Source organism: Setaria italica, chromosome V (assembly GCF_000263155.2).
Source record: "Setaria italica strain Yugu1 chromosome V, Setaria_italica_v2.0, whole genome shotgun sequence".
Taxonomy (NCBI): domain Eukaryota; kingdom Viridiplantae; phylum Streptophyta; class Magnoliopsida; order Poales; family Poaceae; genus Setaria; species Setaria italica.
Genome location: NC_028454.1, coordinates 33,811,021 through 33,825,072, shown reverse-complemented (window position 1 = coordinate 33,825,072; position 14,052 = coordinate 33,811,021). Strand labels below are relative to the sequence as shown.

At 40.8% G+C, this 14,052-nt stretch overlaps 1 protein-coding gene across 1 annotated transcript; it reads left to right on the top strand.

The window, feature by feature from the left end:
- Nucleotides 1–1,758: 1,758 nt before the first annotated feature.
- Nucleotides 1,759–13,129, top strand: LOC101769233 (zinc finger protein BRUTUS). The gene is made up of 14 exons (XM_004969544.3): nucleotides 1,759–2,222; nucleotides 3,178–3,387; nucleotides 5,199–5,393; nucleotides 5,477–5,811; nucleotides 6,639–6,864; nucleotides 6,951–7,119; nucleotides 7,227–8,456; nucleotides 9,038–9,209; nucleotides 9,436–9,657; nucleotides 9,990–10,127; nucleotides 11,305–11,539; nucleotides 11,639–11,698; nucleotides 12,549–12,620; nucleotides 12,704–13,129. Exons 1-14 carry the CDS (start codon nucleotides 1,944–1,946, stop codon nucleotides 12,836–12,838), a joined length of 3,678 nt encoding a protein of 1,225 aa, XP_004969601.1. The 5' UTR covers nucleotides 1,759–1,943; the 3' UTR covers nucleotides 12,839–13,129.
- Nucleotides 13,130–14,052: the final 923 nt, after the last annotated feature.

Here is a 14,052-nt window from a genome sequence, read left to right as displayed (position 1 = left end):
TCGTAACTGAGTTAATAAGCAACCTTAGTCACATTTTTTCTTGGTATGGAAACTCAGGGTAAAAAGTTTAGTGGCAAAGTAGGCACATATAGTACGTGAGGTTTGGGCCTTCAATCCGCATGTGTGTCTAGCATAAAAATAACAAGCACTCATGATTTATTTGGGAAGAGAGGGGTTGCTCTAAGTCCTAAACTTCTTTCAATTGAGTTGACAAAGAAGAATTAGAATTTCTAAGTATATGCATCTTCTTGAGATTGATAAAATTATATGTGCATGCAGTGGAGAAACCCTACCCTTTTTACCAAATCTTGTGTTAATTGATGTTGTGATTTCTCATAAATTTAACCTACAATAACAAGACTCTTAGCATACTTTTTCTTGGTACCAGCTTACGTATCTTCTTGAAACCGCTCCGAAATGCATGCAAAGAGGAAAAACCCTGCCATTTTTACAAAATCTCCTTTGTGTGGATTGCTTAAAATTAGTTTCTTTGATAACATACTCTTGACAATCTTTTTCCAAGGACTAACTTATGCCTTCTTGAAACCGCCCCGAAATGCATGGAAAAGGAGAAACGCTACCATTTTTATGATACAGTTTATTTTATAACAAGACTCCTAGCAAAAAAATTTCTAGGACCAGCTTACGCATCTTCTTGAAACCGCTCCGAAATGCATGAAAAAAAGGAGAAACTGTAGCATTTTCATGGAATCATCTTTGCATGGATTGATATACTCGGTTTCTTTTAAATTTAATTTCTTCGATAACAAGACTCTCAACAAACTTTTCCAAGCACTAACTTATGCATCTTCTGAAAACCGCTGCGAAAATGCATGCAAAAGGAGAAACCTCACCAATTTTTACGGATTCTTTTTATATATTTCGATGTATGTGACACATCACACATCACAAAGAAGATTATATCACCGACCACGCATATCATATGAGATTATTAACATACTTTGGCCGCACGAATCCCTCAACTTTGTTGGACAAAACTATTCACCAAAACACTAAAGAGGCATATTCAACTTAGCAGTAAAATTATTGACAACTAAATAGATCACATTCGCGCATATATACAAAATTTTACGAACCCCGTATCAATTGCCCAATCGACCTTTCTCCGTATCGAGAAATTTCATTTGCATACAAATGGATTTTTATATGCCTATATACGTTTGTTTTGACTGTTGACGGACGATGGCTCGGTGTTCATTTCCATTGGGACGAGTAGCATAAAATCATCAATTGTTTTCTTAAAATGATTTTATTTTTTTACTCCTTCGGTGCATCAGTTTATATTTTACTCCCTCCGTTTATTTTTATAAGGCATGATATAGCATGACACGGTCTTCTAAATTACACTTTAACTATAATTTATCTTATCTTATTATTTAGGGTTATAAGTTTATAATCATTGGAGAGTACATTTAATTACAAATGCAACCATTTCAGATTTACATCATAAACACAAAACATTATTGGTTGAATTATTGATAAAATTTGAATATTAACATGCACGTACGTCTTATAAACATAAACGGGGAGTATCCTATGAGTTTTTTTATCCCTCCAGACCCAGCCGAACGATTCAAATTTCAAACCGGGAACAGCAATCCTTGGCAGAAAAATAACCACACGGAAGCCAAGGGATGAAGGGAGAACGAGGGGAGAGAGATATACATATATAAATAAAATAAAATAGATTTGAGGGCACACCGAGCGAAAGAGACCCCGGAAAAGCCAACGCGACGCCAAATCCATTCCTCCTCCCTCTTCCACAGGCTGAGGGCCGAAGAAGCCAGCCGAGGAAGCCAGGCGACAGGCAACGCCAAGTCGCGAACACCCTAGGCGGTCGCTCGTTGGCTGCGGGGGAGAGCCGTGGCGGAGTCGCCGTCCTCGCCCACGGAGGAGGAGACGGCGACGGCGCCCGCGGCGGGATGGCGACGCCGACGCCCATGCCCGGCGGCGAGGGGACACTCGCCGCGGTGATGCCGCGGTCCCCGTCCCCGACGCCGGCGGAGGCGGGGACCTCGGCGGCCGAGGCGCCCGTGCTGATATTCCTCTACTTCCACAAGGCGATCCGCGCGGAGCTCGAGGCGCTGCACGGCGCCGCCGTGCGCCTGGCCACGGAGCGCTCCGGCGACGTGGCGGTGCTCGCCGAGCGCTGCCGCTTCTTCTTCAACATCTACAAGCACCACTGCGACGCTGAGGACGCGGTACGGATGCTGGCTGCCCCGTTCCGGGCCCCGTTTTTGTGTTTCTGTCCATTTGTCTTCCTGTTGCTTCTTGTTGGATGGGGGACTTCAACTGTGGATTTGGGCATGGATGTGCGTGGGCGTGTGAGAATTTCTGTGGTATTGAGTTTAGGGTTGCGGAATCGTTGCCTTTGCTTGGATGTACCTGGCGGGATGGGGATTGAATCGGGCGAGCATTGTTAGGATCTGAAATTGGGTATGAGTTCATACCGTGGTGTTGAAATTTCCAGTGAGTTGGCGTTGTATGGTATGGTGGACAGTTTGAGATGTGTTTTTGGTGAATTAGCCATGCTAGTACAAATTTTTTTTTGCACTTTACGTCCTTCCAATGGTGACACAAGGAGATGTAGTCTGAGTTGAACGAAACATGAGGGGAAAACCTCTGTTCAATTGAAACTACCATGGAAATTTTGATTCATACCATCATATGTGGCCTTGTCTGTCTAGCTTCCAGGGTAACACCACCATCCTTTTGCTCTGGTTCTAGCACAATAATGTTCACGTTAGCCATATGTTAGATTGAATCTGGTAGGCTCCTCATAGTTTTCACTAGTCGAATCAGTGAATATGGAGGTTGCAAACCCAAAGGATGAAAATAAACTTCTATTATCACTTTTTGCTGCAAGTCTAGCTGGCAAGCACAAGTACTCTGATCTCCAGCTTTTCCTAAAATGCCGCCAAAAGTAGATGTTTGAAAATTGAAACGCCAAAGAAGAAGAAGAAGAAGCTGGTTGTCGTTTTGTAACTGCTCAACCGTTTTCATAACAAGGAGCTTGTTGTATATTGTTTATTCAAGGCTTGAACACTGTTTGCTGTTTATCTTTCTAAAATGACGTCAATGGTTTACAAATTGATCATATAATAGATATGTTCATTAAAAATGTGCCTGATATGTTTTATTCCTTTTGGATTGCAGGTTATCTTTCCAGCACTTGATATCCGAGTCAAGAATGTTGCAGGGACCTATTCCTTAGAGCATAAAGGGGAGAGCGATCTTTTTAGGCAGTTATTTGCTCTCCTACAATTGGATATACAGAATGATGATGGTCTTCGTAGGGAGCTTGCATCATGTACAGGAGCAATAGAAACGTGTCTCAGCCAACATATGTCCAAGGAAGAAGAACAGGTTGGTAGTCAGTCCCATGTATCCCTTTAAATCTCACTTACCACATTAATCATGTCATGTTGTGCTGGATAAATAAAACAGTCTGGTTGCACAATTTAGTTTATTGAATCAGCGGATTCTGTTAAACATATCCTTATCATAATTGAAATTTAGTTGTATATGTGTGGCTCGTGTTTTTATCTGGCATTTCATTAAGAGTTTATTGTCGTTATTTGGTTGCAGTTTCCTATGCAGAAAAAAATATCTTATTTTTAGGCTGTATAAGTATCTTGTCTTTTTTAAACAAAATTTGAATGGTCACCATCTCCTTCATTGGAGTTATACAAAAATACTTTATGGCAAATCAACCTGGCAGACTTCTCTCCATCTAAATTATTCGGTAACTTTGCATCACTTCTCCATTTAAGATCATTGATGGATGTTGCCTAAGCGACAATGCGCTCTGCCGCTCTCAGGGTCCTGGTCCTGGGCGTCCCCATTGCCTTGCCAAAATAAGTGAGGTGATTTTTGTGGCTGGCTCCGCCCCTGGATCCAGCACTGGTGGTTGGTGTAGCACTCGCTCCAGTCATCTGCTGTGGTGGGTGTATCGAAGAGGCGTTCGATCTGAGGGGGCAGGGGGAGCGAGAGGGAGGAGTGAGGTGCTAGCAGAGCATGGGAAGAGAAAGGTGGGGAGAGGAGGGAGGAAGAGCCTGCTTGGTAGAGCTCCTCCTGCTTCTGATTCATTGTGAGAAGTGATTCTATGTTTGAGAGTGATTCTGTATGATTCTATAGGTTAAATTCTGGGTATGAAGTGATTCTGAGTGGGGAGTGAATCTGGAGAAGCTGCTTTGTTCAGCTCCCAGCCCTTAATTCAGTTTAAAATCACTTCACGGAATCTGTTTAGAATCACTTCTATGCAAATCTGTTTGGCAGAGCTCCTCCTGGATTCAGCCTGCAAGCTGCTCTGGGAGCTCTGCCAAACAGGCTTGAATATGGTGTTGCGAGAGAGGGAAGCGGAGAGAGTGGTGTGCACAATCTGGGAATGGAGCTGCATCAACCTGGGAGTCTGGGAGGGGAGGCTGGTCAACTCCCTTCCTTCTCCCTGCTGCTGTTGTGCTGTTTATCAGCCTGGTAAGGTGTAGCCTTGGGTTGCCACCATCTTACCTCTTAAGAACAGAAGCAATGGCATTCGTATTTCACATATATGCGTCCTCTTCGATTCACGAAGCGCTTAGCAGATTATTTTATTCTTTTCAATGCAAAGGGTATATCAGTGTAGAATTGCAGATAAGATGATGACTGAAAGTAAGCTTTTATTTCTAGTTCCTAACTAACGTTAGCATGCGTAGCAGTGTATCTAAGTTAATTTGCATAAGAGAATGTGTTTTACTTGTAACGGTGTTGTGATAGTTCTTGGTAGTGGTTCCAGTGAAGAATTTATCTAGTCTGCTACATGTACTCTGTTAAAAGCCATTTTGTTTTGACTGTCATGTTGGCAACTTGGCTTTTGAACTGCAAGTTCTGCATTGTGATCAGAAATGCAACCATCCTCATTAAATAATGCCATCTGCAGTGCTGTTGGCTATTGTACTATACACAAAGGTCAAGCTTAGAGAGACTGATTCTTTTACATTGTGAATTTGTGCTCTCTTTTTATTGATAAAGTATCGGGATTAAAAATCAATTTTCCACGGCCAATACTATGCCCTCAAACTTCCACCCACCCACCAATTGTTACCAAACAGAACTAATTAGCACTTAATGAACATACTGACTATGCTGCAACACATTTTTATTGGCGTCTAATCAAGGATCATTTGAATTTGTTTCAGGTCTTCCCATTGCTTACAAAGAAATTTTCATGTGAAGAGCAAGCTGACTTGGTGTGGCAGTTCTTGTGTAGCATTCCTGTAAATATGATGGCAGAGTTCCTTCCATGGCTGTCAACTTCTGTTTCCCCTGATGAGCACCAAGATATCCGTAACTGCTTATGCAAAGTAGTTCCTGATGAGAAACTTCTCCAACAGGTTTCCATGGGCACACCTCTTTACTTTTTCTTTCAATATCTTGCTTTGTGTCCTGATAAAGTTTAGTGTTAAAACTTGTGAAGGTTATATTCACATGGATTGAAGGGAAAGCAGCAAAAGAAGTGGCAGAGAGCTTTGGTGATGGTAATAGCGCTGAGGATCTCCCAGACCAAGGGGAGAAACACATCTGTTCACATCAGGGTTCTAAACTTGGGAGTACAAACTGTGCAGAATCTAATGATGGACAGGTTTACAGGCATCCTATAGATGATATTTTGCATTGGCACAATGCTATTCGTAAGGACTTACATGATATAGCAGAGGAGACAAGGAGGGTGCAGCAGTCTGGGGATTTTTCTGATATATCGGCTTTCAATGAGATGCTTCAGTTCATTGCAGATGTATGCATCTACCACAGGTGTGTAGATCTTGATCTTCACTCATGCACATGTTTTGGCCATGGTAAAGATGGTCCTTCAGTGAAATGTTTTTCTTAACTTCCTCTTTTTCTACCATGTTTTTGTCTAGTGAAGAGTCTGCCATTTATTGGTCAATATTAAACTATTAACAGTTCTTTGGCGGCACATGATGCACCTTTCGTGACATTCACTGTTGGGTGCAACAACACTAGGTGGCCTATCCCTGTGTGTGTTGTGGCATTTTCTAAATTGCAGTTTCACTTTACTTTGTTGGCAGCTCCTCTTTGAGCTATAATTAGGATGTGTGAATATTTTCTGAACTATGTCCCACAACAATTTTGAGAATAGCACAGCAATGGCAAAATTGTCCATGAGCATCATAAAATATGATTGTATTATCCTTAAAATTAATTAACTAATGAGTAGCTAAGTATAAATTTTGGTTTTGCACGAGTCAGGAACAAATGGTTTTGTTCATTTTTTAAGCTATTTTAATTTTTTCTAGACAGGGTTTTAACTTCCATCTGATGCTATACCTGACTGCATAAAAGCTTGGTCAAGCAGTATCGCATGACATGCTGATTCTCTTCAAGTTTGGGGCAGTGTGTTTGAGAAGAGTTTCTTTTGCTATATATTGTTTTCTTGCTGCATGTTAAGGAATTTATGCTAGCAGGTATTGTTTGCGTGTTCATTATCGCTTGCTAGGCGGTATAAAATAGTTTTGCTTAATTCACTTTGCATGGTTTTCATTTGAAAAAGAAAACCCTGCAATTAAACTGAATGTTATCTTTAATCTCACCACTTCCATTCATTTTCTGACCTGCAGTATCGCCGAGGATCAGGTCATATTTCCTGCAGTCGACAGTGAGCTGTCCTTTGTGCAGGAGCATGCTGAAGAAGAGCGCCGGTTTAACAATTTTAGATGTTTAATTCAGCAAATGCAAATAGCAGGAGCCAAATCAACTGCAGTGGACTTCTGCTCAAAACTGTGTTCACATGCTGATGAAATATTGGAGACAATCGAGAAACACTTCTGCAATGAAGAAACCAAGGTTAGTACCAAGTACTCAGGTAGCTTGGCTGCTGGAATGGTTACCATATATTGGTCAAAGCCTCATATATAATTGAACTTACCTAGGTGCTTCCTCAAGCTAGGATGCTTTTCTCTCCTGAGAAGCAAAGGGAACTTTCATACAAAAGTCTGTGTGTCATGCCATTGAAATTGTTGGAACGTGTTTTACCATGGTTGGTGTCCAAGCTGAGTGACGAGCAGGCTTCTTCTTTTCTTCAGAATATATCCTTGGCAGGTTATCCTTTTACTTAAACCATGCTATAATGTCATCTCTATGCATTTTATTAGCCTGAACAATTTCTTCAAAATTCCATATTTGCTAAAAAGATGCACATGAAACAGCATCACCATCGGAAACCGCACTGGTCACTCTGTTCTCTGGTTGGGCGTGCAAAGCCCGGGACAAATCCAACTCAGGAGAATATTTATGTTCAACATCAGGGACAGTGAGATGCCTGTTGGATGATATAGATAATCTGGGAAAATGCCGATCATTCTGTCCATGTACTTCACGCAACAGTCCAGATCTTCCTGTACAGATACAAACTGAAAATGGTTCTAGGCCAGGCAAACGAGGAAAAGATGAATCTTTTCCTGGTGCTAATGGAATCTACTGCTCTCAAACTGCTGACATTGAAGCAAGTCCATGTAGCAAAAAACCTTGTTGTATTCCTGGGTTGAGAGTAGAATGTAGCAATCTTGGTATTGGTCCACTGGCTTCTGCGAAGTCTTTTCGCTCCCTATCATACAATTTTACTGCTCCTTCGTTATATTCGAGCCTCTTTTCATGGGAGAATGATGCATCATTGTCCTGTTCGGATGGCATTTCAAGGCCAATTGATACCATATTCAAATTTCACAAGGCAATTCGCAAGGATTTAGAGTACCTTGATGTTGAATCTGGAAAGCTCATTGATGGTGATGAGTCTTGCCTCCGCCAGTTCATTGGAAGATTCCGTTTGTTATGGGGTCTTTACAGGGCTCACAGCAACGCTGAGGATGAAATTGTGTTCCCGGCATTGGAATCAAGAGAAACATTGCACAATGTGAGCCATTCATATACTCTTGACCACCAGCAGGAAGAACAATTATTCGAAGATATATCTGGTGTTCTCTTTGAGCTTTCACATCTATATGATAGCAAGAGCCATGCCCATACTGAAGTTAACGAAGTAGAGCGAAACTGTTCTGATTCATCCAATCTGGTTGATTGGACTAGAAAGTATAATGAGCTTGCCACAAAACTTCAGGGCATGTGCAAGTCTATACGGGTTGCTTTAACTAATCATGTCCATAGAGAAGAACTTGAGCTGTGGCCATTGTTTGACAAGCATTTTTCTGTGGAGGAGCAAGATAAGCTTGTAGGTCGTATAATTGGTTCAACTGGCGCTGAGGTTCTCCAATCTATGTTACCTTGGGTTACATCAGCGCTCTCTCAAGAGGAGCAGAACAAAATGCTCGATATGTGGAAGCAAGCAACCAAGAATACGATGTTTGGGGAATGGCTAAATGAGTGGTGGAAGGGAGCTCCAACATCATCTGATTCTCCAGCAGAGGCATCCTCGGCTCCAGGTCTGTGCAGCTGTTTTCTTTTTTCCTTGGCTTCCGCCACTAACAACTTCTCAATTTGCATTATGCCCCTCTTTTCAATATAATGTTTACTAGAATGACTACGACAAGTAAGCACATAAATTTCACAAGCTATACATATATTATGCATTGTCTAGATGTTTTATTTATTAGAGAAAATCTTTTATCAATTAGTCAGCACTGTTCGCTTTACATCTACTAGGTGCAGTGTTTGGGTAAGTGAACCTCTAATTTTTGGGTCAAACTATTCACTTCATGGGGAAAGAAATAAATACAAGATCTGGCAATTCTTGATATTTCTCTGCAAAGGTACAAACAATGATGACTCTGGTTTACCTAGGATGTATTAAATGAAACGTGGACAATTCACAGGGTGTTTCATAGAGCATGGAAAGACTGTTGGTGCTTAGAATAGGGAGATTTATGAACAGTGCTAGAGCAACAAATTCATAAACATGTCCTTTATGCTTACTTAGTTTGAAAGTAGTTCTACGTTTGGTTCCTTTTATTTTCCACTGACAAACAACTTTTGTTATGACTGAGCTTTCCTTTGTCCTCTGTAGATAGTCATTCACAAGATAAGCTTGAACAAAATGACCAGATGTTCAAGCCTGGTTGGAAGGACATATTTCGAATGAACCAGAGTGAACTTGAGGCTGAGGTGCGAAAGGTTTCACGAGATCCTACACTTGACCCAAGGCGGAAGGCCTATCTAATCCAAAATCTCATGACAAGGTTTGACATTTCAATGTTTCTATGATTGCTTGTTAGAAATATGAAGACTCATTTTTTTCAATACGAGGCGCACCCCATTTCCATTCATCAAACGGAAATTCCAGCATTCTGTTACAATCAGAAAAGAAAGGGATTTTTTGCTGAACTAGTCTATCTACCCTGATTCAAGCTAGATAAACTAGTGAAGTACCCAAAATATGAACATTCATAATTTTGTGCATTTCAGCCGCTGGATAGCTGCTCAGCAGAAGATGCCGGAACCAAATTCAGAAGAGTGTACTGATGGTGCCAGTATACCTGGATGTGTTCCTTCGTATCGAGATGAGGAGAAGCAAATTTATGGCTGTGAGCACTACAAACGGAACTGCAAACTTGTTGCTGCATGCTGCAATAAGCTGTTCACATGCCGATTCTGCCATGATAAAGTTAGTGACCATACAATGGAAAGGTAAATTCCATGGCCTGTTCACATGCACTTGTTTTATCTTGTTGACACCGAGGGGTAGTGTGCTTCGAGATTCTTTTCCTGAGCTTACAATTAAAACGTTCCCCTGGTCTGCTGCTCTTCATTATCTATATGGCACCCATCTGTGCATTGTGGGTTGTATTGTCCCGATGGGCTTGCAGCTCTGTCCAACCTAGAATTGTGTGTATTAACTTCTCTAGACATCCTCCTAGTTCTGTTCAAAACAAAACTTATGTCACTCCGCATTTTCTCTACTAGACGTCTCCTACACATTTCAGAGAGTATAATAAACCAACACTATTTGATATTTCTAGGAAAGCAACACAGGAGATGATGTGCATGGTATGCCTGAAGATTCAACCTGTTGGTCCAATCTGCCAAACCCCGTCTTGCAATGGGCTATCCATGGCAAAGTATTACTGTAACATCTGCAAATTTTTCGATGATGAAAGGTAATATTCCTTAACATGATTGAAACAAGGCATTGGCACTGACCAACAGATGTTCTACTCGTTTGTTAACAAAAAATTGTACCAGTATGGTTTTCTTATTTGTTTTTGACATGTGTAATCTATATGGATTTGTTGAAATATGATTCGTCAATATAACAAGATGTGTCTTTAGACATATTTGCATCCAATCCAAATCTGGAAAAACAACAATGTTGACCATTGCCAGATCTGGAACCTATCAAGTTTGTTATTGCCATTTTATGTTGGTAATTGGAGCTCTGGAAATTTATTCTATTCGTGATCTGCTGCACGGTAATGTAGTATTTTTACTTAGTAATTAGTTAGTAGCAAATCCTAATGACATCTGACAAATACTGAAGTCACTTCTAATATCTACATGAGATAATGATATAGCATGCTATCATTATATATTACATCTGCATTCAGGAACAATCTGACCATAGTAAAGTTCTTTAGCATCTTAATGTAAGGGCCATATTTAGTACAAACCACTTAAGTTCATTGAAGGAAGTAATAGAAGGAAGATCCCAAGAGTGAGGTGTAGACGTGTAGTCTGTGGAGTGTCCTACACTCCTACTCTACCTAGGTTTGAAAATTCTTAGGGTTAAAATGTTAAATTATTAGTGTTATGAGAAAGAAGATACCAAGGAAGTATGGGATGGATTTGTTGTTACTGTTGTCTTTGCTGTTTTCTTTTTGTTACAAGTCTAAGAAACATTTCTCTGTTAGCCTAGTAGTCTTGGGTGGTCTACCTTTGTGATTCCTTGAGAGGCTTGTCTGATACCCAAACCAAGGTGTGTCACAGCCTTGCAGACCACACCTAACTATTGTCTTGGACAATATTTCCCTCATAATTTTTGTTTATGTTTATTTGGTTCATACAATTAATGGCAAATGAAAATTCTCTTTGGATCATACAACACTACTTCGTCGGTTTTTAAAATGTGTGGATGTTATTTTCTTGTTCTACTTTCTCCAATTTGGGTTCACTATTCATTGTCCAATGCCATCAAACAAGTTGGAACCTGTTAACTTTCTAAGTAGCTGCATTTTTCTTCTCATCCGTTTGTTATCTTCTACCTCATATTTCAAAATAAACATCTGGATTTGGAAATAAGCAGTATGGCTCTATTAATATCTTGATGATGTTTTCCAGGACCGTTTACCACTGCCCGTTTTGTAATTTGTGCCGTCTTGGGAAAGGTCTCGGTGTCGATTTCTTCCATTGCATGAAATGCAATTGCTGTCTTGGAATGAAATTAGCTGAGCACAAATGTCGGGAAAAAGGGCTAGAGACAAATTGTCCAATCTGCTGCGATTTCCTTTTTACTTCAAGTGCTGCAGTCAGGGCCCTCCCTTGTGGCCACTTCATGCATTCAGCTTGCTTTCAGGTATGCCATATGCTACATTTAGTTGGACCATGACTGCAATTTTGTGATGTATTCTCTGGCTGTCAGCAATGATTTTTAACAAATTAATTGTCAATCCAGGCATACACTTGTAGCCACTACACTTGTCCTATCTGCTGCAAATCCTTGGGAGATATGGCGGTAAGCTACATCACTCTTACGATGCTGTAGCTATTTTGTGTTTACCCTTATTGGAGTGTATCTCTCTGTGTTCCATGCTTAGACTTTTTTTGATTTCTTACATTTCTGAAAAGAATTTACTTTTGTGCGTTAGGGGCTTAGGGCATTTTGTTGAACTGTTAAGTGCCTTTTAGTAGTGTCAATATTAGTAGCGAAGGAGCTGTGCCTTTTATTTATTGGTAATACAATCAAATGCCCCTTCATTTATGCTGTATGAGCATTTTCTACTGATCCTCCTATTCCTGACTCCTGTGGGTGATATTACTTATGCTCTCAATGTTATGCTTGTTACAAGGTTGCCAGTGTCTATTTTCAGGATACGCTATTGAACAGTTTGCTCTTGAATTGCAGACTTCCTCTGACTGAATATATTCTCGTTGGTGTACGAACATTGTATTCCATATTTGGAAGATCTAGTGTTTAATTATGAACAGTGATCTTTATAATAGTTGATATTATATGAGAAAACATACTGAAACCACTAGTTCCTTTCTGTAAAAAAAAACACATCACACCAGTTCATGTTTGACTTGTGTGCGACAAACTTGGCAATTGATTCAAAATCTGCCTCTTGAGTAGCATCAATTATTGTTGTGTTTCTTAGTCTTTTCTTGAACTTAGGAAACCAAGAATGCAGAAGGAATATATCATGGATGTCCTGTTGCATGAATTCCGATATTAAAATCTTTTCACGCAGTCTTTTAATATATCTTAAATATCCTGAGGATAATGGTTGAGTCGATTGTCTAGATTTTGGAATGTGCTAATGATCATACCGAGTTAGCTTCATAATTCAGTTCCTGTGCAACAGGTGTACTTTGGGATGCTTGATGCGTTGTTGGCTGCTGAAGAGCTTCCTGAGGAATACCGTGATCGGTGTCAGGTAGTGCAGTTTTCTTTCCCCTTTGTTTTTCATTGTTTCTACCAGTAGAGTATTTATTTATTTTTCATGCATGTCTTGTCCAGGATATACTTTGTAACGACTGTGAGAAGAAAGGGAGATGTCGATTCCATTGGCTGTACCACAAATGCAGCTCATGTGGTTCGTACAATACCCGCGTTATCAAGACTGACACAGCAGATTGCTCTACACCAAACTAGTGGGAGGGGTTATTTTTTTTCTCTCCTCTTTTGTAAATATTGTCTAGCGAGATGAAAAAGAAGAAAAATCGTGTAGGGACCTACCATATTTTCATTGCGTAGTTATTTCAGTTTTGTAAGTGTAGCTCGCAATTCCCTAGGTCTAGTCGTCTAGAGCGATACAAAAAATGGACGGTTCTGCATAGAGGGAAAGCATAATTTGAGAAAATTGACTCATTCAAAAAAGGGGAGAGAAAAACAGGTGCACCTGGCTAACATGTTATACAACTGATATCCTTTTTTAGATAGGTATAGGATTGCCCTACTGATTTCTGAAATTTATGGTTAGGATTGCTCTTCTGATTCCTGAAATTTATAGTTGAGAACAAAAAGGTGGCCCGGAAACAAAATTCTATGCAAAGAGAAGGAATCTGATCCGTACTGTGAAAAGTCACTCCCTGAGGCCGATCTGCCGGCGGTATCAGGCCTCGGTGTCGCATCACGGGATGCTGAATCCTGACTGGTGATCGCCGTGACTCCGGTATTCGTCAATCGGCTGATGCCAACGAGGATCAGCGTCGCATATAAACGGTCTCAGCAGGCAACGCCTGATCTGGAATATTCTCATTAGCTGGAGTAGACTCATCGATGTTTTTCTTAAGAAAACCTGACTCATCAATGGCTTGCTAGATAGGTAGGATTGCTCTACTGATTCCTGAAATTCATAGTTTAGAACAAAAAGGTGGCCCGGAGACAAAATTCTACGCGAACAGAATAAATCTGATCCGTAGTGTGAAAAATCACTCCTGGAGGCCGATCTGCCGGCGGCATCAGCCCTCGGTGTCGCATCACAGGATGCTGAATCCTGACCGGTGATCGCCGTGACTCCGGTACTCGTCAATCGGCTGAGGCCAACGAGGATCAGCGTCGCATATAAACGATCGCAGCAGGCAACGCCTGATCTGGAATATTCTCATTAGCTGGAGGAGACTCATCAATGTTTTTCTTAAGAAAACCTGACTCATCAATGGCTTGCTACAGCTCCCTGGCCCAAAAACTTACCCACAATAGTTTTTCCATAGGTTAAGATCACTGCACTGTACGCACAAAAAAACATTACCTTTAACCAAAAAAAAAAAACGCGCGCGCTCTACGTGAAGCAAAGCAAGTGTTTGTGGCTGGCTAACGCCTCGCGCTCCCATGCTGTCGGAGCGCGGACATGGTGGATGAGGGAT

What these genes read in the sequence shown, in the direction of transcription:
- LOC101769233 (XM_004969544.3), top strand. Translation starts at nt 1,944, where the DNA reads ATGGCGACGCCGACGCCCATGCCCGGCGGCGAGGGGACACTCGCCGCG. An exon ending in ACTGCGACGCTGAGGACGCG is followed by an intron (nt 2,223 to 3,177) that starts GTACGGATGCTG and finishes TTTGGATTGCAG; the next exon opens with GTTATCTTTCCAGCACTTGA. An exon ending in ATGAGAAACTTCTCCAACAG is followed by an intron (nt 5,394 to 5,476) that starts GTTTCCATGGGC and finishes AAACTTGTGAAG; the next exon opens with GTTATATTCACATGGATTGA.